Source organism: Seriola dumerili, unplaced genomic scaffold (assembly GCF_002260705.1).
Source record: "Seriola dumerili isolate Sdu_G_001 unplaced genomic scaffold, Sdu_1.0 BDQW01000111.1, whole genome shotgun sequence".
NCBI lineage: Eukaryota > Metazoa > Chordata > Actinopteri > Carangiformes > Carangidae > Seriola > Seriola dumerili.
In genome coordinates, this window is record NW_019174366.1 from 2,453,336 (window position 1) to 2,480,506 (window position 27,171).

General features: G+C 41.3%; 1 protein-coding gene across 1 annotated transcript; it reads left to right on the forward strand.

Moving 5' to 3' along the window:
• On the forward strand, nt 1-24,253 carry htra3 (HtrA serine peptidase 3). Its single transcript, XM_022747808.1, has 10 exons — nt 1-688; nt 10,928-11,027; nt 11,233-11,365; nt 12,988-13,077; nt 17,051-17,245; nt 17,344-17,376; nt 17,520-17,634; nt 17,712-17,769; nt 18,983-19,078; nt 19,183-24,253. Exons 1-10 carry the CDS (start codon nt 274-276, stop codon nt 19,349-19,351), a joined length of 1,404 nt encoding a protein of 467 aa, XP_022603529.1. The 5' UTR covers nt 1-273; the 3' UTR covers nt 19,352-24,253.
• The last annotated feature ends 2,918 nt before the right edge of the window (nt 24,254-27,171 follow it).

Sequence of the window (27,171 nt, forward strand, 5' to 3'; positions counted from 1 at the left end):
CAGTCCGGGACTCCAGCTGATGCTGTGGACAGAGGTCTCGTCAGGACGCATCATTACGCGCAGGAACAAAACAGTTCAAGTTTCAGCGTCCAGCATTAGGAGACTTTATTCTGATGTGTTTGGCAGCATTGAGGAGAGCTCTGTCTGTGGTGCATGTGGATTTGAACCCATCCATGTAAATTCAGCAGACAGTGATGAGCAGTGCGGAGCCCGGGAACATGATCTCCGCGTAAACCTCTCCACCTCTCCGTAGTTTCTCTCTCTACTTTAACAATGCAGATCCTCCTCTACACAGCTCTGTTCCTCTACATCAGGCAGTCTGCCCGCGCTGAGCCCAGACCCTCATGTCCCACACGGTGCGATGTGAGCACCTGTCCGAGCCCCAGCTGCCCCAGCGGCTACGTGCCGGACCGCTGCAACTGCTGCCTGGTGTGCGCCCTGGGGGAGGGAGAGCCGTGCGGTCGCAAGGACGACCTGCCGTGTGGGGACGGGCTGGAGTGCAAACACCCGGCGGGCAAGCGGCTCTCCAAGGGCTTCTGCAAGTGCAAGGTCAGCTACGAGGTGTGCGGCAGCGACGGGAAGACCTACAGCAACGTGTGTCACCTTAAGGCGAGCAGCAGGAAGGCGCTGCAGCAGGGGCTGTCCGGCATCACCCAGATCCAGAAGGGACCGTGTGAGACCAGCACAGGTACGATTTACGCAATGGTGGCTTCATGTGCTTTAAAGGAGGAACAGGTCCGGTCCAGCCCTGGAGTAGCCTGCAGCTGGCACCTGAAGCAGAGCTCTATCCTCTACCCACCCCCTCCTCAGGGTTCCTTTACCTTATTCTAGTCGTAAAAGAAACTGTTCAAGGCATGTGAGCTGGCTCAGCAGTGTCCCCCCAAACAAACTGCTGGAAAGAACAATATCAGAAATTATTTTCAAAAAAGCAGTAGCCTATTAATGAAGTGTTATTCAATAATAAGCTAAATTATTAATGAATTAATTCAATGTTATTATTATATCATGTAATAATGTGTAATATGTAAATAATACAATTTAAATTTTTATAAGACTTACACTTGAATCATATTCATATGAGGTGATTTCAAAACCGTAATCAATATTTTTACATTTATTCAGATTAGATATTTTTAATTTTCTTGATTAATTTTTATTAATTTGATTTGATCAAAAAACTAAAAAAATATATATTAAAATAATAATATTATGAAGAAAATGTTTCTTAATACTCATTTAGTGTCTGACAAGCTGGCAGGGTTGGTTCATGTCTTGGACCAGGTATGAAGTTGCACTTAAATACAAAATCCTCTGATACTGAAACCTTAATGTTTCCACACATCACTTCTCAGATGGTTTATGATTATGATTATATTGTGTTAAGAGAACAACAGTTGCCTTTAGTTGCTGCTAAGTACGGTGGCCCTGAGAGGTCAACACGCTGCTGCAGAGAAAAACACATGAACACAAAAGAGTTTCCTGGGGACACAAAAAAAGGGGTGAACCCGGCTGGGACGCACTTGCTTGGATGTGTTATAGTACATGTGTTAAAGTAATTGCAGTGCGTTTGTGTATCTGTGTATTTTGTCAAAATGACGAAGATGTTTTCTGAATTTGTTTGTCTTTTCTTAAGTTGCAGAGTGTTGAGCTCTCAGGGCCACCGTAGATAAAGCAGTGAGAGTGAACTGATCACAGTGACAGTAGAGTTTACCCTCAGTGGACACAAACTTCTGTTGACTGTGAAAATTGAACCAGATCATCAGGTCAACAGACTAAATATTTTATATTTTCCTACTTTTGGACAGTAGAGAGTTCTATATACAGTAAACATATCATGTTGATTTAATACAAGTTAGGTGTTTTTAGAGACTGTCCTCCTGTGAAAAACGAGCCCATAGGTCGTCTGTGCAGCAGGTTATTATGACCCATAGTTACATTTTGTTGCTAGGCGACATCTAGTGGCGGTAGTAATGATGACAGGAGCAAAGGGAAAAGTGTGGTGACGTAGTATAAAGAGAGACAAAGTCCACGTCAGGAGGAGGTTGTGGTGGATGGATGAGTATGATTCAGGAGAGCGGTGTTCCATTCCCATGCGAAAGTCTAATGTTGAGCAAGTATTTATTTTAACCCAAACCACCATCTTCTCCCAAACCTAACCAAGTAGTTTTGGTGCCTAAGCTGCCTAGACGAAGGCCTACGCCACTTTCAATGCAGCCGGCGTGTTTATTATTGTAACCATGACAACCAAGGTCTGGTATGCCCCAGCCGCCGTAGGGGCGCTATTTAGGAGACGCTCCTATTGGTGGTATCAGAGGGTTGATGGTTGTTCAGGGTGGAGGACGGGTTGTGTTTTTAGCCCAAGATGAATGAAGCCAATTCATTTGAAAAATTTAAAAAATGTTGGAATTAAACTATAATCAAAGGTTTATATTAAAGAACCGAGAACAGCAAAAGCCAGTTCACACTTTATTAGTGAGATTCCATCATTTTATTTTTTAAATATTTTGTACTTTCACCTTTATTTGTGACGACAGACTTGATCCTCCATAACACTCTGACACCAATGATTCTTCAGCTGCTCTTTGTTTCTTCATGTCCTGTTTCTGAGGTCAGAAATGACCTTTGACCTCAGTCTGTTACTGTTGTACAGTTGTATTTCCCAAAGTATCACACTGGCTCAACTGCAGGGTGCAGTCTGACCTTGCACCCACCTCCTCCCTAAACTGCCTCCGTGTTAATGAGAGCCTCATTAATGAGGCTTGGACACAGACCAATAAACACTGGCTGGAGGGCAGGTGCAGGTTTAACAGCCCGTTAAAGCAGATTGAAGCGTTTATTTGGAACAAAGCAGACAGTGGGAACTAACCACATCTCCGGTAAAATGCCCCCCCCCCCCAACCTCCACCCAGACACAGACACAGAGCTCCTGTGCTGTAGTTTGGAGGCTGAGGGGTCTTTCTCTGTCAGGGAGTGAAGAGCAGAGCTGCTTTTTAAACACAGTGAGGAGATCCTGTCTCAGCACTGATGTGGTCGGACAGACAGAGGGTGGTGGTGGTGGGGGCGGGAGGGGGGGGCGGGTGGTGGGTCAGGGAGTTCACTGCACTTTTCATCCACACTGGCTGATTTATGATGACTTGTCTGTTTCTAAATGCTGTGTTCCTTGTGGGAACATTCTGCAGACCTGGGACTTTTACTGCAGTTATTAGAGGTTTGGTCTGTGGTTCACATGCTGATCATTGGCTGAACAGTCAGTCCACCTCTTTATTCCAGAAACACAGGTACAGACATTCATTATTGCCAGATTATGTTTGGTTATTTTTGGTAATCCCCTAAAGACAGGTGTCAGGACCTGGTTCAAAAGTCATGAACAAAGAGTGAGGGAAACGCAGGATGGGGCTATCAATAAGAACCTGATTTAAAATAAATGATACAACTAACACAAAAAACCAAGGAAAACCCTGAGGTGTGGTCAGTACAGTCAGTGGCGTGGGTGCATGTGAGCATGAGTGTGATGTATGAAGTGTGAGGAGATGTTGGCTGCATGAGGAGCCGAGAGAGAGAGAGAGAGAGAGAGAGACAGTCTGAAGAAGTGACCTGTCATAGGGTGGAAGCACTGGGTCCAGGCGCTTCCAAGCAGGGTGATGTCATCAGGACCCCGCCCTCCAGGTACCAGCTGCACAACAAATGAAAGACAGAGGAATGAACTACCTCGAAATTGAACTCAGACCTAAAGGGGAAGGTGACAGGTAGATCTGTTGAGCTGATCCTGAACAGATCCGGGGAGCACGTTGGACCGGGTCTGTTCCAGTCTGGGTCAGCTGGTGTTGACAGTGATAGTGTGTGTGCTGTGTACAGAGTGTAATATGAGGTCTTCAGAGTCTCTGCAGGTTGTTTTCATAAAGATCTTTTTACGACAGTCAGGAGTACTCACCATGCTTCAGGTCGTCTCACTCCTGTGAACGCAATGTCTCAGTAACACCTTGAGGGAACTTCTTCAAATTTGGCACAAATATCCATTTGGACTCAAGGATGAACTGATTAGATTTTGGTGGTCAAAGGTCAAAGGTCACTGTGACTCACAAGTTCATACTAATTATGACACAATTTTTAACTCAAATATCTATGAGGATGAAATGAAGTGGTGTGACATTTTATATCCAAAAGGTAAAAGGTCAACTTCAGTGTGACATCATAATGTTCTGCAAAAAAACATTTCTCACCATAATTCAATGGTGCTGATTTGTGACCATATTTCCTGATACTTGATTGGTTGGTGGATGAAACGTCACGATTCTAGTTTAAACTGGTTGATATTCTGGGACTGATGATGACGTCACCTGTGTCCAGAAATAAATAAAAAAGAAGAAGAAGAAGAAGAAGAATGGAGAGTGGCCCAGTTCCTTCTGTAGACTCTATGCCGGCCTCTCTATCCAGGATCTCACCAACCTCTGGGTGTTGTTTGGCCTTTTCAGCCCATATAAACAGTGAAATCCACGGGTTAGTTCAGACAGTTGTGCTGAAGTTTCTGCTCCTTCCTCACTGTCACTGTCTTTAGGTGTGGTTTGTCCAATCATCAGTCTTCAGCTTTGTCCCAGGTTTAACCCCCATTCAACAAGAGTTATGTCTCCACAGGAGGCTGAAGCACATGGTTCTGATTCTGGCCGGAGTAATAACTCCACCGGCTCCTCCTGTGATTTAAGCTGCATCCAGCGGAGCTCAGAGTTTAAGGGAGTGTAGCAGCTTCTCAGCAGAGAGCTGTGCTTTGTCTTCAGTTTGATTCACATACTGCAACTGAAGGAGTGGAGAAGGAACATGCTAGTTTAAAGTGATAGTTCAGGTTATTTGACGTGAGGTTGTGCGAGGTACTCATCTATATCAGTGTGTTACCTGCTGTAGATTCAGATCAACTGCCAGTTTAGAGAAGCAGCAGGAGCACTGGTATAGAAGCTGTTGATGAGCTGCTGTGGACGGGGCTAAAAAAACAATTAAACAATATCAGTTTCAGTGTTTCTGACTAGCTGATGCCGATCGATTTAAATCCAGCCAGATTGGCCTCCGTACCTCGGGGCCACAGGCTGTAAATAAAGATGGATGTAGCCTCCATGACGTCACCCACAGGTTTCTTGAGAGCGGTTTTGACACTCAGAGTGAGCTGCTCCACCGTTGCCATATTGGCAGTGTTTGACTCCGCCCCTAACTCCCAGCTAATCTGAAAATGGGGAAAAAGGAGGGGCGCGTGCATACGCTCACCTACCTGTCACTCAAAGAGGCCACGCCCTGAATTCTACATAACTTGAAGTCTTAATCAAATGGAAACAGGTGAGTTAGATAAACAGGTGTCATGAAGGAGGAAATTAGCTCTAGGGACCAAAACTGTTTTTTGTACCAGGCTGTGAACATCTAGTGGTCATTAGAGGAACTGAAGTTTTTGGCTTCTTTTTTCAGCCTGGACGTTGATGCTTGAGTGAAACCAGAGCTTTGAAAGATTTCTAACTAACTTTTGAATTTCATCAGTTCGTGTCTGAAGGTTTTTCCATTAAGAAGGTAACAATACACTCATAGAGAAACTGCTGCTGGCAGGAAGGTAAAATAAATGACTTCCTCTGTGTGAGGATTTTCCCCCAGAGACACAACGACCAGATGGAGGGAGTTTAAAACAACACGTGTGGAAGCTGAAAGTCTGAAGTACAACTCAGATCTTCAGTTCATTAATCAAAGATTTGGATGTAATCATATTCGGGCTGAGTTGGGATAATATGTGGACAACAAACATAAATACTATTATAAAACACACAGTCATTTTTTTTTTAAGTTAAATTATTCTTTGTGTGATAATTGTCTTATGTGTGAGAAAAAATCTTTCTCTGCTCAAAACTGAGGCTCAGATTCTGAGCTAGAGATTTAAGCTTTTATTACTTTCACTTTTAGAAAAGAAAAAGTCTTTAAATAAAGTTTATGAGCTGTTTTCTTCAGACTCCCCGCTGAAGATCTACAGGGGGAAGATGAATGATTTACCACAACTGATGTTGGTCCTCTGAGCTGCGGGTTAATCACCCATATATATTTTTAGTTTACCACACCCACAGGGATGTAATGCCTCAGTGACAGTGAGTGTGTGTGTGTGTGTGTGCCAGCCAAAATAAAGGGGTTTGTGATCAAAGGGAAACGTAAATAGAGTCTGGACTACAGGGACTTCCTGTTTCCTCAACTGATATCTCTCATTTGGGTGTTTGTATGTGTGTGTGTGTGTGTGTGTGTGTGTGATATGTGCTGATGATTGTAGCAGTCAGCAGAGCAGGAATCTGTTTCATCCATCAGTCTGTTGATCATATCTCAACAGTCAGACTGGCATCTAGTTCACTCTGGAGATTTATGGTCTCCTGAGGATGACTCCAGAGAGGGTTTGACCTCTTGACCTATTTTTCAGTTTGTGCCGCCACCAGGTCAAACACGAGGCTTTAAGAGACAGAAGTGCACAACAGAGTGTGTGTGTGTGCGTGAATGTGTGTGTGTGTGTGTGTGTGTGTGTGTGTGTGTGTGTGTGTCTGCCTCTGAAGGACACACAGGTTTAGTCTCAAATCTTCACAGTGGATCTAACTGTCAATTTGTGTCTTTGTGTGTCTCATGATGTCGTCTCTGACACTTGGACAACAGATGAAGAAAAGAAATGAACAAGAAAAAAAAAAAAACTTGTATAATAGAGAAATGATTCAAACACTAAATGTCCAGACACAGTTATTGGTGCCTTTTGATTAATTTCTATTCCTCTAAAAGAAATTTAAAAGCAAAGACTCACCTGAGCTTAATTGTCAGATTTCACATGACCTGAATTGACCAATGAGTAATGATGTGGTTTTACTGCATAAAAGAGGGCTGATTCACAGAGAGAGAGAGAGAGAGAGAGAGAGAGAGAGAGAGAGAGAGACATATACTGTCTGAGAGCATCAGAACATCTGAACAGGTCTGGTCTGATGTGAAGGTCTCTGGTCTTTCAACGTCTCAACCCTCACATCCTGCAGCACAAAGACCGATTGAAAAGGAAAAGATGGACTGTTTTAGAGTCCTGACCTGAATCCCACTGAAAACCTTCAGAGAACTGAGAGGACTCCTGCAAACTGAGAAGAGCTTGAACACAGGAAGTGTTCACTACCTGCTGACAGGTGTGAGAAGCTTTTAAAGGCAACAACAACCAAAGCAACCGAATATGAGTGAAGGCTTCCAATAACTGTGTCTGGGTACATTTTCCATTTGTATTATTTCATTCAAACCTACATTAAAGCATTATATGAATTATTTTGCCGACTGATTTTTGTAGCTCTGGTCATCATGACAACACTGTACTCACTGCAGAGATTTTGAAATGTTGCATTAAGCTAAAAGTAGCATTTGTTCTGACGTCCACTATCTCCTCTATGACACACAAGCTCCACACACTCCACACAGCTGCTAGTCAGGAGCTGTACTGCAGTATACAGAGAGGTCTTCTTGTTATTTAACCTCTACAAAGGCCCATATGCAAATGTAATATATGTACATATATTGAATTTCAATATATGAAATATAACTTTTATTTTAGTTTTATTTTATATGTACATAAATGTAACATTTATGAAACCTATTAGAAATTGCAACAATTTCATATATTGACATATACTGTATGTCTAGGCAATACAAATATACTGCATACATTTATGTATATTGTAGACATATGTTACACTTATGCATCCCAAAGTCTGTCAGTGATATTATTGATATTATTGTCACGTCAAGTCAGTTTTATTTATATAGCACATTTCATACGGCAGGCGTAAACTCAGTGTGCTTCAAAATAAAAGCAGGGATACATCATACATGACAAAATATAAAATAGCATAAAAGATAAGAAAATATTACATAAATAAAAGATAGAACAAAAAACATACAGAAGAGGAAGGTATTATTATTATCATCATTATTCTAAAAGGGAGATAATAATAATGATTCTGACTCACAACACACTCTTTAACCTAACTAAAAGCTTGTCAAAAGAGATATGTTTTTAATTTACTTTTAAAAGAAGACACTGTTGTAGCAGAGAGTAGGACATAATGAGTGAAAGCACCAGGAACTGATTAAGAGTTGATTCTTGGTATAGTGAGGAGACCTTTATATGATGATGTAAGGGATCTCTTTGATGTGAGCATGTCACAAACATCGTAAGGAGCTAAACCATTAAAACATTTAAAAACAATGAGAAGTATTTAAAGATCAATTCTTTGTTTTACTGGGAGCCAGTGAAGAGATGATAAAATAGGAGTAATGTGCTCAGACCTTTTGGCTTTTGTTAAAATTCTGGCTGCTGCATTCTGAATAAGATGGAGTTTATTTAACATCTGCTTCGGCAGCCCAGCAAAAAGTGCGTTACAGTAATCCAATCTACTAGAAATAAAAGCACAGACCAGCTTTTCAGAGTCTGACTGAGACAAAAAAAAACTTCTAACCATTGCTTTAATTCTAAGATGATAAAAGGCAGTCTTAGAAATATTAGAGATGTGCTTTTGGAAGTTGAGATCAGCATCCAAAACCACACCCAATCTTCTGACATGCTCACATGGCTTTACAGATAGAGGAGGAAACAGAGATTGAATCTCACACCGCAAAGCCTTACGACCTTCTAAAAGAATCTCAGTTTTTTCAGGCCATCCAACATCTGATATCTGCAACAGCAGGGTCCAAAAGTCTGAGAGCACTTTCCCCGAATGAGAAGATGCACGTTTAAAATGAATGAGAGATGAATAAAGAAAATCATATATAAACATTTAGATTTTTTTTATATGTATGTTGTTTTAATAAACATGCATGAATAAATATATCTTAACACATGTTAACACATCATTTTTACATAGAGCACATGTTGCGAGCATATGTGTTCTATGTAAGAATTCATCATATAGATATTTTTAATATATGTACATATACAAATTTTAGTATGGGTATTTCATATATGTTATAAACATACAGTATATCTTCATATATCCAGGGGATGTATATATGTGATAATAATATGTCCTCTTATAAGTGACATATATGGCAGCATCACTTTTCTGTGTGGGTGAAGTGGACAAAATAATAGAAACAATAATACGCCGCATAATTCAACAGCATCACGAACTTCTGCCTCCAAAATGATCATAACGTTAAATCAACAATAAGTGAACTCTGTAACCTTCATGAGGTAGAGATGACTGCAGAACGTTTACCCAGGTGTACACTGGGTAAATCCTCCTGGGTAAACCTCACTGGCTTATATAAATGTTTTGGCTAATTTCTCCTACAGACTAAGAGGAACATTATGATTCCAGTGGAGTACGCTACAGGATCCAGGTTTAGTAATTGGTTATAGGGTTTGTACCTTTAGAGGAGAGGATGCGACATTAGTGTAAAGAGATGACGTCCTTTAGCGGCCAACTGAGAGTCTGCACCTGAAGTTTTATTCGTTTTAAAGGTGATTCACAGATATTGAGGCCATGAAAAGATAAATGTGTCTCTGTTAAGTCTATTAGGCAGCGATGTTAAGACTTCGGGCTTTGGTCGGACTGTCTGTCATCTGAGAGTCTCTCTCCGGTCTAAAATAACAAACCACATTTTCCTCAAAGGCTGACTTGGCTGTGCAGTGCAGCTGTGCAGAGCGACTGAGACTCATTATTACTGGCTCAACAGTGCAGGAGGCCACAGCACGAGCCTGGAAGATTCAACTGGGTTTTCCATCAGAGCTGCCACGTGTGTTCATGTCGAGGGGGCTGATTTACTCACTTTACATTCGACTGTCTTCTCTACATATTTCAGGAATTTTAAAAAAGAAAAAATAATTTAGCTCCTGCACTTCTCATAAGAAGCTGTCGAGTATGGAGGCTCCAAAGAGACAAAAGACTAAAGAGACAAAAGACTTGTCTGTCCTGCAGGGTGCATACTGTCCACTTCTTGTCTGAGGCGACGTCCACACTGACACAGCTTCATTTTAAAAGGACACCAGGTGCTAAAGTGATGTGCTACAGAACAAAAACAATCTCCATCCTGTGGAAGTGTTGCGCTGCCACGCCGCAAAAAAGAAAATGGGGATCAGTATCATGGAGACTGTCCTCCAGTAAAAAAAAAAAACGAGCCTATAGGTTCGTCGGAGCAGCGGCTCATTGTGACCCACGGTTAGAGTTTCGGCCAGGCGGTGTTCGATTCCCGTGTGAAACCAGCTGTTTATGTTGTGTCTATTATCCATGAGTGTTCAACAAGGTTAACCACGTTGTTTTTATTGTTACTACGACAACAAATATTGTCTAATGTTGAGGAAGTACTTATTTTAACCCAACTCATGATCTTTTCCTAAACCTAACAGCGCCATGACTGTTATTATAGTAACCACGGAGGTGATCGGCACGCCGCTCTCAGTACTGTCGCATGTTTACTGTGGTAACCGTGACTACCGAGGTCCAATAGGCATGTAGGGTTGGAGACTGGTTGGTTTCATGTTCTAAAAGTTTATTGTTATAAACAAGATGTTTCCACGTCATTGTGACATAGAAACTCATCACGCTATAACAAGAAGCTTCTCTTCTTATAACAATATACTATTTATATTGTTATGATGTGAAACAGTTCATGTTATAACGTGACAACTTATTGTTATAATATAAAACATTTCATGTTTAAAAGTGGATGACTGAGCTGATGGACCAGAACTTCAGTTACATCACCAAACTGTCCTGCCTGCTTCAGATCCCTCCTTTCACATTCATGACACTGAGGAGGTCGTTCCTGCTTTTATTCCCATGCATTAACTTCCTGGTTTAATTACTGTAACACACTGTCTGCTTGTCTTATGCCAGTAATGTAATTTGATAATTCCTAAGTGTTGACTGATTATTGAAATATAGAATTCTTCCTGCCAGTATAGGTCCTCCTCATGCTGCCAGTCCTCGCTACAAGTTCAACTTCATCGCTGACGTGGTGGAGAAAATCGCTCCCGCTGTGGTCCACATCGAGCTCTTCCTCAGGTACTGAGACTGACTTATCTATCTAATACAAATAGAGCAGGCAGAAACTTAATAATGTAATTATTTACTAGAAATATATTCTCTTGAAAACTTGGTTAAAATATGAAATATGACTCTTGATATTGAGACAGCAGGACTAACACAATGAGATCAGCTCTCTGATCCAGTTCAGCTAAACTCACTGATGCTGTTCCTCACACCACAGACATCCTCTGTTCGGTCGGAACATCCCTCTGTCTAGTGGATCTGGGTTCGTGATGTCAGACAATGGACTGATTGTTACCAACGCCCATGTGGTCTCCAGCACCACTCCAGTGTCCGGTCAACAGCACCTCAAGGTACAAGGTCCACTGTTTCTCTCATCTAAATCATATGCCGACTAAATACACTTCATCCTAAATCCTCAAAGGAAGAGTTCAACATTCTATAGAATATACGTTTGCTTTCCTTCCAAAGCTTTTATGGCCACATCGATCTGATGCTGTTTAACTTTCAGTCCTGCTTGATCTCGAGTCAGCAGATTAATGGTGCTGCAGAAGCAGAAGAGGTTCTGAGACGTCTTACACACATTTTCCGCCAAAGTAACAACAAGTCGCTTTGACTGAAGGTGCCACCTGTTTGCACCTCTCCTGTCGGCTGTGCATCAGCGCTCTGCACTTGTCACCAAAATACCACACAGATGTTCAATGATGTCATTTCAAGTTCAGGAAATTACCAAACTTTTCCAGCCCTGCTTTCACTGGATTTTGCCCCAAGAGTGAGATGTTCAGAGGGATATAGTCTCATGTCTGTGTGTTCAGTACAGAGCTGAGGTCAGGACACGGTTAGCCTAGCTTAGCATTAAGACTGGGAATAGAAAAAAAGTTCAAAAACACACCCTCCAACTCTGATGAACATGTTATATCTCATGTTTCATCTGGACAAAAACAGAAATGGAAAAATTACAACAACAAAAAAAACTGCAGCTGTAGCAGCTATAGTCTGGGGTTGCAACAAACCTGGCAGCTTCACTGTGATGACAAGACTTCAGGAGAGGCTTCAGGTCGCTGCACCTGCTGCTGTTTGTCAAGAAATATTTCCAGCGGGTAACTGTCTCTAAAACCAAGCAGATACTGTGTAGCAGGGGTGGCAAGTAAGTTTGGCCTCGGGCCAGAACATAATCAAAGGCTAATTTAAGAAATGGATTCATAGAAATGCAACTGGTATTTGCTTTGTTATGTGTCCGACACATAAGATGATTAACTGAACTGGTGTTATTTTTTAAATTCAGTTTCAAAGGTCTGTCAAGTGAGTAAAAGAATCTTTTGAACTTCAGTCAGAACTTTTCAGAATAAGAGCTCTCAATTAGCACAAGATAAAGCATTGGTGCAAAAAAACTTTCTTGCGCGTTTATTTTGTTGGCAGAATCGCTAAAGAAGAAGGGATTGTGTGGATAACCTCTTGCCATGATGGAGATATATTTTCACACCGGGCACTGTGCACTGACTCTTTCATTCATTCTCAACACAGACAAAGTAAACAAGCATTCTCTATGTGGGGGTGGATTTCCTATTTGGACCATATAGCAAAACGTGGGACTGTCAGTCTGATGTCGTAAAATTGAAAAAAAAAAGAATATGTGATTTATTTATTATTATTATTTATTTATTAATATTATTATTATTGTTATTATAGTTTTGGGCTGTGGGCCACCAGTTGCCCACCACTGCTGTATAGCATCACTTTATAGGTGTATTTCTGAACTTTGCCCAGAACCAGACCAGCTGTTTCCCCATGTCCAGTCTCTATTCTAAGCTAACCTCTTACTCTATAGCTACCGTATCTCTCAGCAGGACAATGAAGTGTATTTACCAAAAATACTGACCTATTCCTTTAACAAGCAGCAGTCAAGCAAACTGCTATGAAATATCTTTCATGAGTGAAGGTCTTCAAGATACAACTCTTCCATTCTCTCCTTCAGGTCCAGATGCATAATGGTGACGTATATGAAGCCAACATCAGAGACATAGACAAAAAGTCAGACATCGCCACCATCAAAATCAACCCACAGGTGAGTCCACAGCATCCAACAGACAGGAAGTCATGATGTGATTGACAGGCGACCAAAGGACACATACTGTTACCGTGATTAAAATCACAGATTTCTCTGGTTTGAGAATTGATGGAAAAATTTGGGATAATGTAACAACACAAGTCTAGTTGTTCTTAGACATTAAAAAATGTGGAAAAGTTAGAGATTAGAACTTTAAAGTTGTAGCAATGTTGAGAAGATACCAAAAACACAAGGGTGCCATCATACGTTCGTCTGCAGAGCGTGGGAGTAGTTGGTGGGGGAGTACAGGGCACCAATAAAAGAGGAAGAAGAAGAGTAGTTACTGTAAACAATGCAGGTTTTAAAGCCAGTAACAACAACGGGAATCCTAATGTTTTATGAGCCAGGAAACACATTCAACATGTCTGTTAACGGGAACACGTTGTTCGTTTTGGTGGGAAACTCTGGATGTAAACAAAATAGCGTCTGTTTCCAATGAGGAGTCCACAGAGTAGCTTTATTCCTCCCACCTCATTGCCCCCATTAGCATTCCTGTTTCCAGTAAAACTCTTACAGAGTGATCTCTGGACGGGCGTTTCACAGAGGTCAGCAGACTAAACGTGTGAGTTAACAGTGTGCGTCATGTGTCCAGGTTCACAGTGGTGTTAATAGGGTAGAGTGGTGCAGTCAGAATCCAGACCTCTCCTGGGGGGGGGACACCTAATACCTCCAGCTCTGGAGGACAGCTCATCCACAGCTCGTCCACCTCAAGGATCACAGGGGGATTTCTGTTGCTCTTACATAAACTCTCAGCTTCAGTTGTAGTTTCCTGACTCACTTTCATTAAACTGTGCATCTTTGCTCAAAACCTTTCAATAAATATTTTGGAGAAATTACGATCTCATTTAGACTCTGAGCTGCAGAGACCAAGGTTTACATCCTGTGATTGTGGTGAAATATTAAAAAAGTGAAGCCCCTTCCCATGAACCCGGAGGCGCAGCCGCAGACTGAGCCGTGCTCCTGGTATTGCTCATGATGCCGGTCAAGGTTTCGCAAATATGGAATACCTTGGATGACAACCAATGCTGAACCGTGCCTGGACTCTTCTTGGAATTAATTGTTCTGTAAACGACCAAAACAAAGACTTCCTTGGCCACACCTCTGGCCTCCGTTTGACCACACCCCCTCTTCCCTCCATTTACGTTCTCAGTCATCAAGGTGTTGTGAAACTCAGTGAAATCGGCCATTAAACACACAAGAAGAAGCAAAACTGAATAAAGTTACACTGTGAACACGAGAGCCAACAAAAAACAATCCAGACACAACCATTAGCCCACGCTAGCATTGCCCTGATATGCTCCCCAGTAATGCTGACAGTTAGCCAGCTAGCAATAGCAACATTTGCTGGACAAATACATTCATTCTTAATATTGGTAACAGCAAGTTAGCTAACGTCTAACGCCTACTGTATGTCTACAGTAGCTGGTCACTATTGAAAACAGGCATGTAACGTAGCCATCAAGTTACTTACTTTCGGAGCTGATAAATACCTGTGTCTACTGCAGAGTCATGTGACCCGGGTGTGAATGCAGATCGTCCCGTTTTCCACTGCTGACAAAAGCCAGATGTTCTCGGGTCCTAGCAGGTTTTCTGACCAGTGGAAAAGGGGATTAAATGTTAGGATATGGGACCTTTAAAGATTTGAAAGTTCCTGAGCTGCATGAGCCTCCTGAGAAACTGTAGACAAAGCAAAGGTTTAGGCCACAGAGACACTGGGTGAGGTCAAGCTGAGAATATGATTCGTTAAGTTGAGCAAAAGATTGTGGCTTTGTTTGAGTTGATTTTGCAGATACATACATTGTCGCTTTTTTGCAACGTAGATGCCAAAATAATTAACGCAGCCTTACATTCACATAAAAAACATTTACACATTATATGCTGTTATCACACATACTGTATATTCTCCATCTCTAATATTAGTTCTGACCAGAGATGTCCATGAACCATGTCTTTATGTCTTTATGTCTGTTACTCTCCATCAGATGGAGATATTCTAGCTGCCTGTTGTTCAGCTGCAGAGTCTGGTTTGGTGACTTTGGAAACTTGGGGATTTTCGCCACAGATTAAATACATTTCTGTTGAATTGAGCAATACTTGGCCACGCTGCACGTATCAGGATGAAGACACTGGGTGGGTCAAATTATCAGCGTGTGCTTTCAGATAACTAATATCAGCTGAACTTGTGTCCGGTGTGACCGAAGGTTGACATCCCTGTGTTAGAGGTGGGAGAGCTGGACTGGGAGGAGGAAGAGGAGAGACATTCCACCTTAAAGAAATCCTGAACAGCAGTTTCAGCTCATTCCTCCTCTCTCTCCGTCACACCAGTCTGCTGAGCATGTGTTTCCACTCAGCTCTACGCTTTTCCTCCCTTCACCCCTTCACCCCCTTTTTTTTTCTTCATCATACCCCCTCCCTTCTTCTTTATGGACGCTTTCTCACATGTCTCCTAAAAACTTACTTTTTTTGTGTATATTGTATACATCTGTACTTCCCTTCACTCTGTCTGTTTTACAGCTGTTTTCATCATCATCATCATCATGAGGCTGGAATTTGTTCGTCCATACTTTGTCCACATTGTCTTCATCGTGTTCCAGACATGATGGAACTGCCGATTGTTGGTTGTGCCTTGTTGTCGTGATATGCTCTGTTTGTCATGCGTGCCCATTGGGATTTTGGAACTGAAGTGTCCTGCAGACTTCAGAGTCATTTCTAACACACATTGTTTTCCTGGAGCACAGTGTGTATGCTCATGCCTCTGGCATGAGTGATTTTGGGTGTGTGGTAGTTTCATTAGCAGAGGAGCAGAGTCTGAACAGCTGTGAAAGTAGTTGGATTAGTACCAATGCAGCACAGATTAAAGGATTTGTATTTTTGCTCTGTGCGCCAGGTTAAAACTTTACCACTCACCAGTATTGTTATAGAGAAGATTTCCTCTGGAAACAAGCCCAACTATCACACACATATGGAGGTGTACAATAAAAAATATTACCTCAATAACCTCTTATTACTGTGTCTTTCACAGTTATTGTTATTGGCATAAAAAGGGGCAGATTGTCTCCAGTTTCTTTTTCACAGTGGTGAGAGAGAGACATCAGAAATACTTTTATTAAAAAACAGAACAATTCCAAAGACTGCATGTCCAAAGATCTGAACTGGTCTGATGTGAAGGTCTCTGGTCTTTCAGCAGGACAACGACCCAACCCTCACATCCAGCAGCACAAAGACTGGTTGAAAAGGAAAAGATGGACTGTTTTAGAGTCCTGACCTGAATCCCACTGAAAACCTTCAGAGAACTGAAAAGAGATCGAACACATATCTCTCTCTGAACGCAACGGAGTGAGAAGTAACTGAGCCCTAACCCGAACCCGACAGGCATTTTGTTGTTTTTTATGTCCGAACTCGGCCCTTTGCAGTTAGTGTAAGCTGCAGCACTGAGTTCCTGTTACCCCGTCACACAGTTGTTGTTGTTGTTACCGTGGACACAGCTTGCCTTATTACCCTGATTATGCATGTGAATGACCATCAAAAGGCTGCCATGACTAAACCCAAAACCAAATCATTTCTAAATTTTTTTCCAAACCCATCATGTCTTTTCTTCTGCTGAAGTTAGCGGGCTAATAGCAACTCACTGTAGCCACAAGTCTGTCCTGAAGACGTAGCGCTGCTCAGACACGCATTATGGCCTCTTGTCTTGTAAACACAACGATGGCTGAAACTGTTGTCATGTGAAAATCACCACCAACCGCTCTGGACAAGAAACCACTTTTTAAAATAAAATTTAAAAAATCGTCTCTTAGCATCTAAACTACAGTTACCAGTGTAGCATTGGTGTGCATCATCTCTTCTGAAAAAGGTTGCCCAAATATCCTACACCTTCCTACAGCGAATATCTAACGCTGTCCTCCTTTATGTGTTCATCCTCTACCCCCAGACAAAGCTGCCTGTGCTGTTTCTGGGCCACAGTGCAGACCTGAGGCCCGGGGAGTTTGTGGTTGCAATCGGCAGCCCCTTCGCCCTCCAGAACACCGTCACCACTGGCATCGTCAGCACCGCCCAGAGAGACGGCAAGGAACTGGGCCTCAGGGACTCTGACATGGACTACATCCAGACGGACGCTATCATCAATGTGAGACTGAAGCAAAGCAGAAAACATCTGAGTCAAGTTATTGTTAAACATTGCAAAAATGTCAAATTGTAAGGTTTATTTTGTATTTTCCGTCACAGTACGGGAATTCAGGAGGACCTCTGGTTAATTTGGTGAGTTTCTCTTTAAATCTACAATATAAACTACACAACGGATTGCACAAACACTGGCTTTGCACTGACAGCAACAGGAACTCCTATTCTTGATGACAGTGACCTGAGAAACTTGCAATTGACTTTGTGTGTCTGTATTCAAGGATGGGGAGGTGATCGGCATCAACACCCTGAAGGTTGCAGCAGGAATCTCATTTGCCATCCCCTCTGACAGGATCACTCGCTTCCTTAACGATTCCCTGGACAAGCACAACAAAGGTGAATGTGACATTAATGTCACTGGGGTGGGATCAAACACTAAACACTATACAATAACTAACTGGAGTCTCTTTCAGACGTGAGGTCAATAAAGAAGCGTTTCATCGGAATAAGGATGTTGACGATCACACCAGCGTAAGTCTGAACTGATGATATTGTTTATATGGCAAATTTAGAGCAGAGATAAGAGGAGAGTAATAACAGCTTATGTCATTAATTTAAAACTAATTCATTTTCAATATTGTCCAGACCTACTAACCCTAACCCTTTTTCTAAGCATAAATGTCTAAATGTCCAGCTGACGGTTGTTGTCATGTCCTGGTGAAACGATCAGACCAGTTGGAGCAATGGATTTATGTCTTTAAAAGCTCATTAGACACCAAACACAGCACAGTGGTTTGTGAACTCAGAGACAGGATTTTGTTGCTGTTTTCGATGTAAAAATGGCAGAAATACAACTTTCAGTAGCTACCAGCAATGTGTGGTTACATATATGTGACCGGCCACTGCAGATCATGCTGTGTTGCAGGAAATGCTAAACCAGATTCAACATATTTGTTGATGATTGTTTGGGATGACCCTCCCTCAATGTGTTCCACAGGGTTCTTTTTTAGGTCCAGCTCTGTTCACATAGAGCTATGCTAAATAGTCTGATATCCCTTTTCATTAACATTGTAAACAAATTCAGATCATGTCTTCTGTTACCAAAGTCTGTCAAATATCATGTTGTTGTTTTATATGAATAATAGTGGTTCATATCTGTCTGATGCAAATGGACTGGTCTTTATTTCTATGGTTTTAGACAGGACAGTTCTTGGGTTGTTTTCAGGTGTCATTTAGGTTGCTCCAGGGATGAAGTTAGAAATTTTATTGAATTTCATTTCAGTCAGATTCTGATTTTGTGGAATCAGAATCAAAATATAAACGCAATATGTTTCCCAGACACAGTTATTAGCAGTCCTCACTAATATTGGATTGGAGAACTGTTGGTAACAATGACAGCCTCTAAATGTTTCTTATATTAATGTAGAAGATTTTTGTACCTGTCTGCTGGTAGTTTCTGCCACTCTTCCATTGCCATGTGTTAGAGGGTGGATACCCGACCCGAGTCTGACGGAATGCGACAGGATTCACCGGGGGATGCAACAGTTTGGCTTGGGTTCAGACAAAAAATTTTTGGGTTTGGTCAGGTTCGGTTATGTTGGCCTTTTGATGGTCATTCACATGCGTAATCAAGGTAAACAGGCAAAAAAGAAATATGTGGCCTGGCCCATACTCTACTCTCTCTGTAAAATCTGGTAATATAATGGACTTTCTTAGGGAGATAACGTGTGTTTATGTGTTCCAGGTTGACTGAAGAGCTAAAACAGCAGAACCCAGATTTCCCTGATGTTACCAGTGGGATTTATGTCCATGAGGTGGTTCCTCACTCACCTGCACAGAAGTAGGTTTCATTTATTCTTTCATTCCTCAGACAAAGGCAGATTCTGGAGTATCATGAATAAATGACCCATGACGATATCTCTTCATTCCTTTCCCTGTCTCCAGAGGTGGCATCAAAGATGGTGACATTATTGTGAAACTGAATGGCAAACCTCTAATGACAACAGCTGACCTGCAGGGGGCGCTGCAGGAGGAGACAGCCCTGCTGCTGGAAGTCAGGCGGGACAATGACGACCTGCTCTTTAACATCGAACCTGATGTTATCATGCAGTAGATACTCCTGCAGAGTTAGACCAACATCTGAGGCCCTGTGTTTGTGAAGAAGGATGTTGGATGGTTGAAGCTCTGCACCAGTGAATTGAAGTATTTATGACAAACGCGCACATCTTCTGACACTTGGCTAACTTGACTGTACCGAAATCAAAGGAGGACAGTATCAGTAAGGACGACATGGTACAATTCAATTTTGGCATCAAGGATTTACAACCGTACCTCCCTCCTGTTCACATCAGGTCAACGCTGGAATCATTTCAACCCAAACCCATTTTATGTATGTTAACTATGTGCTGGTTTCACATTTACACACAGCCCAGAAATAATGAAGCAACAGTGGTTGTTGGGCGTCTTATGGTGCACATCACAAAAATTATAAGATAAAAGCAAAGTTGATGAATGTTCTGTTAAACTGATGAATGAAAATTTAATAAACTTATATAAAAAATAAAGGTGGTGAAAGTATACAGATAATTAAATCATTTAATTTTCTCTTAAGCATTTTTTATTTCCAACAAAGTGTTTTCAGACTGATTGACATAGTCATTGTACAATCCACAACGTTCCATTATCCCTCCAGTATCCATGCAAGGATAAATGTGTGTTCCATGACCAGGACAGAATCCACTTTGGTCCTCCTTTAAAGTATTTTTTTGTAACCTGGGGTCATGATCCCGAGGCCCCTGCCATCATCTGCCACCCATTTGGTAATTCACCTCAGAGAGAGATGTCACCAAAGGTCTCCATCTTGATTTGAACAAAAGAAACTGCAATTCATGGCCAGGTTCTTAATACCTCACTTGACCCTTATGTCTAGCCTAACCCTAACCCACAAGGTGATGGCCCCATGTTATACCTTCAGGCTGAGCCAACTGGGCTTTATGGGTGTCACCAGGCGCTTGCTACCTCCCCTGCCAGCCTTCTTTCAACTGGGATCCCTGGTCCTCCCTAATCAAAAAGGTAGCTTGCTTCCCAAATTGCCACTCCACAGGGTTTTCTGGTGAAGAGAGCCAGAATAAGCAAAGCTCTTAATGTACCAGTCAACCTACATTCAAACCCCATCTTTGGTCATGAACTTTGGGTGACGATTTAAAGAATAAAGTCATTGACGAAAGCATCCAAAATGAGTTTCCTTGCAGGATCTGTGGGCTCACCCTTAGGGACTCAAAGACCCAGAGGCAGCTGCTTCATTTTGTTGAAAGCAGTCTGTTAAGGTGGTTCATGTTCTGATTATGATGTCTCCAGGAATCCTCCCTGTAGAGGTGCTCTGAACACATTCAACTGGGAGGAGACACAGGGGCAGAACAAGAGCACCCTGGAGGATTTTGTATCTCATCTTGCCTGAGACCACCTTGGCTTACCCCAGAAGGACCAAGAGAATGCTGCTGGGGAGAATGATGTAAGAGCTAATGTGCTGGTTGGATGAGTGATGATAGTCACTGGGTGTCACCAGCATGTTAAAGAATAAATGCACCAATGCAAACTTGAATGCCTAATAGGGAACAATGAGATCAAGAGTTAATTGACTCAGGTCGTTATCGAATAAAAATTTAGTAAAAACTCATCAATTCAATCACTTTCATCAACTCTGTTTTTATCACTTGCCGTTTGAGTTCCGTCAGAGAGCAGAGATGATTCTTATCAGTCATTGAAAACCTATTCGTAGGCTGTAATTTTCCTCTAATTTGAAAGGTGCACTTAAAGATGTGACAACTTAACTGCTCAGTCTCTATGTATGGGTATATGACAAAATTTTTTAAAGCTAGTTGCTTGGGTTGTCAAGGTTGAGTTGACACACTGTTACTCTCCTATCTACTATGAGCACCTCAGGCCACAGAATACCAGAGTCAACATACTCTTTATACAGTGTGTCTTGCAAAGCGGACTACACTACTAGTGCTGTTATGATGAACAGTCCTTGACCACAAGTAGTGATGTGTTTTCATCTTATTATTTGTACTATAAGTCAGACAGTTTGAGTCTCTAAAACCTGCAATAAAGTCTGATTAGTTTTAGGTATGACAATGGTTTGATTCAAAGATAATGATGATGAGGACTTCCTTTCTATCTTTTGCTGGAAATCTAAGTGCTGTACCGCAAATGGATGGATGATGGATGTTTCCCAAAGAAGTCCATCTCACCTGAGCCCTAAAGTTGTATCACCTCTAAAAGATGTTGGTTCTAATTGGGTTACTTGTTCTTGGTCTTACTCTTTAAACCCAATAGAAAAAAATCTGTGACAGTCAAACATAAAGTAACAGCTGTGTCCCATTTGTGCCCAATCCCACCACTAAAGGAATTCATAGAAATCCCTCTTGACTCAGTACATGTTTTACCAATAGTCCAACATGTTGACCATATGTGGCAACCCATACTAAAAAACTATCATACAATATGGAGTTGACAACTGGCGTTCACACAAAGCCTTGAAAGATCATCCAACAGTGTCCAAAACCCTTTCCCCAACACCTTTGTTATGTCTGAATTGCCTTGCTTAGATTATGCTGTTGTCTTGGTACTGACAGTACAGGAGAAATGATTTGTTCTTACGTCCAGGGAAATTAATTACCACAAACCCTTTGGACTGTCCAAGGTTTTCTAGTGATTGAGAATGAAAACCAAAAGCTGTTGGCCAAGATGAACTCCTGTGTTGACTCACTCGCTGCTTGGTCGCAACTGAGCCTAGCATCCCGTCAGTCATCCTCTGAGCTTGGTTGGTTTCAGTTCATTTATGTTTACAAATAAATGCAGACAGAAATGCAACAAACCAAAACACATCATGGATAAGGGTTGTTATTCATTGCTTATCACGGTCTCCTTTCCCCTCATCTCACTGTCTTCTTTCTCTATTACTTTCTCTGACTGGTTCATAATGCTAAGATCCGTCCTCTTGGCATTTGACAGCAATCAATAGGACTGTGACTGTGACACTATATTCAAACTATTTTGTTTGAAGCACACTGAAACCCTTTGGAGGGCAACTTCTCAGTTTGGAACTTTTGCATTACACTTGCGCCCAGCGTCTAAAGTGCATGGCACAAATGTAACAGGGAGAGTGTATGTATGTTGTGCACCCGCCTATGTGGACTCATATCATTATCTTGATAATACACCCTTAAAATAACAGTAAACTACAGCATAATTGACTTTCAAATCACTTTCCGTTGCTTCAAGATAGCAATGGGTCTGACCACACCTCATTTTAAGACCAAGTGCATCTGCTATTAAAACAATGTGGGCACTGGACAGGAAAATGACAACTGCGCAGTCTGAAACTAATAAAGACAGAAGGCTTTGCATTGCTTTGAACCGGGTGTACGATAGAGCCCATGAGTTGAGGAGGAGGTGATCGCAGCAATAGCTCTGGTCTATGTGAGGTTTGAAGCATTATTATTCTGTAATGAATCCAGTGTGAAAGATCTCATCTGGAGACGAGGTGGAGGTTAACCTTTTAGCCTTTTGTTGTTTCATCTCTCTTGATTCATGAAATGGGACACAGCCTCTAAACCAAGTGCAGACCCTGACTTGGGCACATTCCCTGCTCTGCAGTTGGCTGTTGGGATGTTAGGCTACATACAGTAATATGAAACACTTGATATTTTTGTTTGTGTTTTACATCTGCTGTGTCATGTTGTAGCAACTTATAGCTGATTTTGTTGATGTCCACTGACTCCCGAACAAAGTGAACAAGATACAATACTTTACTTGAGTTGGAGGCATTAAAACACATTATGACCTCAGTGCACATGGAGCAGGATATAGTGGACTTCCTCAGCAAGCTCTCTGGTGGCCATATTGGAATCATTCTCTTTTACCAGTTTGTTACTCTTCTGGTTAATTTTATCTTTGTATAGTATCCTTTTGTTAGTTAGTCAACCCTTATAGCTTATCTGTATTACATACATGAGAGCAGGTTTAAGAAATGCTTTGGCCACTTGGGGACAGCACAACAAGCTGCAGGCAACATTGACATATTAACACGTAATAAAGTTATAATAACCTTATTTTAAACATGTTAGCATATTTACATATACAGCAAACACGGTGCAACATTAGCAATCATTTGGAGTCATGTTTTTGGTCAATATTCACTCTCTTTTGGTCTCTAATAGTGCCTCTAATAGAGATTATGCTAATGAGGACAGTGAGAGTGACCAAAAACAGTAAAGCTGCTGAAAAAAACCAAAACAGCTGATAACGCTCTGTGGATTTGTCATTAGGAGTGACTCCTTTCCTTTACACATAGTCATGTGATGCATTTTACTATACAAATATTTATTAGTGCACATTGTGAGTTCACCATCTAACTTCAGTCCTTTACTCACCAACAGGTGTCTCCATAGGTGGAAAGCAAGGCCAATTAACTCTATTAGTCTCTATCACATCTTTTCTTCTACTCTAGTTAGCATGCTAACCAGCTAGCCACAGCCCACCCTCGTCACTTTCTGATAGAGACTCACTGTATATCCTCCAGTCTGACAACGATGGCTGAAGTTCTTGTCAAGCAACAATCACCACCACCCACTTCCGGCAAGAAATCACATATAGCAGTAGAGAACACCTACAAATAGCCCCTTTAAGTATGATATTAAACTTCTAGTGTCAATGTCAATGCCTGTGTTGCAGCATTGTTACTGGTTGTGGATGATTCATGGATGCCATAAGTTGTCCTCATATAACCAAATGTGAACCATGTGTGTGTTGATTCAGTTTAAATGATGTACTCTGTTGGAATGAAGAACGCAAATGTGAGTGTTTTTTTCTTTCATAGCTTCACCACTGTTGCTGCTTTGGTTTATATCTGTTTGTGCTTTTAGTAATCATACACTCTTTAATCACGTCGTCCAAACCAAATGTTTACATGTAAGTTGCCAACAAAGCAATACTCAGCAATTCATCAGCCTTTTGCCATCAAATAAAGTTTTCACTAACATATACATTTGATTTATTGCATCTGTACTGTCTTGTTGTGGAAGTCCAGGTTATTCATAATTTCGTCCACATTTGTTCACCTTAAATCTAGGTCACAGGCAGTGACTCATGGAGCGTTTTTGTGGGGAACATTTACAGCTATTCAGAGCGACTCAGGACAATACCTGACTGTGTGGAAAGAAAACTCTCCTCATAGTCGCTCATAAACATTCCTGAGTGGACACAAGTTTCCCATGTTGAAATGCAGTGAAAAAAAAAACACAAAGGAAACTCTTCTGTGGTTTACTAAAGTCACAGTCACAGACAGATGATCGTTTTCAGCCATAACCACTCAGGTCATGAGTTTAGTCTTAATTTTAACACTGTGGTTAGTCTGATGCAGGGCTGTAGCCAGGGTTTTAGAAATACTGAGGTCATGGGGTCCAGTCCAGACAATCTACCTCCCCTGAACAAACATTTACTGTAACTTTATGATTTATTTGATCTATGTTTTATTGTTATTTTTTACTAAAATTAGTAGAGTTCTTAGCAGCTCTCAGGTATTGTTCTTAATTATGTATTTGACTGGTTGTCTCTCTACTATATGCATGATAAAGATATGATAATGCTGCTTAATAGTGGTGGGGCCGTATTACAGAAACTTCATATCTCTTAGGATAGATAGGAAGAGTATAATAAACTGGATTTTTCTCAATCTGGTTTTACGTCATCCGATCTCAGGTTCAATTTATGTCTGTTACCTAGCAACTGACGTTACTACCCTCATCTCATCTGTACTCTGTACTCAATACTGAAGTATTTTTATAACCCTTACAAAAAACACTTAGATTTCTCATTGAAATGTACAAAAAATGGCTATTTCACTCCGGAAATCTCCTTTAGCAAAAAAAGTAAAATAAAATACGAGGTGCACTTATCAGTTGCACCATAGCGGGTAGAGCCTGATGGCGCTGCATGGGTCAGCCTTTCCACAGCTGCTCGGCTAACTGCAGGATTATGGCCCAGAGCAGCCTGTTTCTACTAATGTGCATTTCATCATCAAACCACGTCGTTACGTCTACCATGAGTCTCTCAATGAACAATGAACAGTTAATTTAAGATTCTTGGAAGTTAGGAAGGACAGTTCAGTTATGATAGGAACATGGACTTAGGAACTATTCATCTGTAATGGCTTTTTTCCTATATCAGGTAACACTAATCACCATGGTTTTCTAAACAGTTAGGACCTGCAAATTAGGAAATGTCTTTGATACGACCCCTGGTTCTTTCTTGGTACCAACAAAAGTGTGTATGTAGTATTGAGTATTGACGCAACAGGTATTGAAAGTTGTTATTGAATGCCTGAGTCTAAGGCCCTTGTTTTAACTATGCACGTGCAACAAGTGCAGAGTGTGAGGTTCTTGTGGGGTCGTCTCCAAGCGCATCTGATGTTTTGGTTCACGTAGGCACGGCAACACAAAGTGTAAAAGGTTTGTCTGAGGTGGAATTTAAATCAGATGATGTTATGATTCATTCTTAAGCAGTCACATCACTGGTCTCTTCGCTCTGTAACAGCTGTGCCAGTCACTGTGACAACAACAGCTCAACAAATGAAGGAGGGTTCTCCAGTTAATTATTTTGCTGTCTGGATGGTGCAGAGCAGCACGACCTGACAACAATACAATGATGATAGAAATGATTAATGAAAAAAAAGGAACTGTGAGAATGCTTCATACCCATTTATAGATAAATTGAAACTGATTTACTGGCGTTCCTGCTTTAAAGACAATAAACATTCAATTTCTTTGCCAGTTTAAAGTCTTATTGGATCTGGAGAGTTTAGTTACAATGGTTCATTTACATTTTAAACGTTATCCCTTCATTTGTGCATTTGTTCTGTGAGTTCAGTGTGCTTGAGTTGATAAAATCACCAAAGTGGCAGCAGATTATTGTTGCCAGAAACAGGCGTAGTTCTGTCTGTTCTGAATCTAAGACACATTTCCCACCAAAATAGCAAAACCTCGCTTTGCGCTGCCTCATTTGAATGAACTTCCCTCCTGTTTGCACTTCTCACCTGTACACTATGTGCTCTGTGCTTGGCACCAAAATACCACAGAGTCAGACAAAGCAAATTTCAAGGTCAGGAAAATATCAAACTGGTTGTTCCACTGCCACGAAAATAGGGGCCTTCATCTTTTTGACTAAAACTGTCTAGGATATCAGGTCTAAACATACTGGAATCAGTCTCTAACATAACCACCTTGTGTTATTTCAAATAAAATTGTAAAAATTTCCCCCAGGTTGCTAAAACCCCAAATTCAGGTATCTAAAAGTATAGTTGTAGCTTCACCCAAGCTACCAACAGACACCATTTAATACAAGACTAGGTCTTGACTTCCTAGTAGTAATACCAGTCTAAACCNGTTCCACTGCCACGAAAATAGGGGCCTTCATCTTTTTGACTAAAACTGTCTAGGATATCAGGTCTAAACATACTGGAATCAGTCTCTAACATAACCACCTTGTGTTATTTCAAATAAAATTGTAAAAATTTCCCCCAGGTTGCTAAAACCCCAAATTCAGGTATCTAAAAGTATAGTTGTAGCTTCACCCAAGCTACCAACAGACACCATTTAATACAAGACTAGGTCTTGACTTCCTAGTAGTAATACCAGTCTAAACCACCAGTATTCCTTGACGTGCACAGGGCAGCTGCTCAGACAACAACCATGGAGACCATCTATTGTGGGTCCAACCCACTATAGGGTAGAGTGGGGTGAGTTGAGGCAGTTTTTACTTGAAACGTTTTTAAAGTCAGGGCATGACAGTTAAGTCCCTAACTAAAATATGTACATATATTTCGGGATGTGCTGCATCCCTGGGAATAATCACTGATCTAAAATAAGCAGG

What these genes read in the sequence shown, in the direction of transcription:
- htra3 (XM_022747808.1), top strand. Translation starts at nt 274, where the DNA reads ATGCAGATCCTCCTCTACACAGCTCTGTTCCTCTACATCAGGCAGTCT. An exon ending in ACCGTGTGAGACCAGCACAG is followed by an intron (nt 689 to 10,927) that starts GTACGATTTACG and finishes CTGCCAGTATAG; the next exon opens with GTCCTCCTCATGCTGCCAGT. An exon ending in CCTGGACAAGCACAACAAAG is followed by an intron (nt 17,635 to 17,711) that starts GTGAATGTGACA and finishes AGTCTCTTTCAG; the next exon opens with ACGTGAGGTCAATAAAGAAG.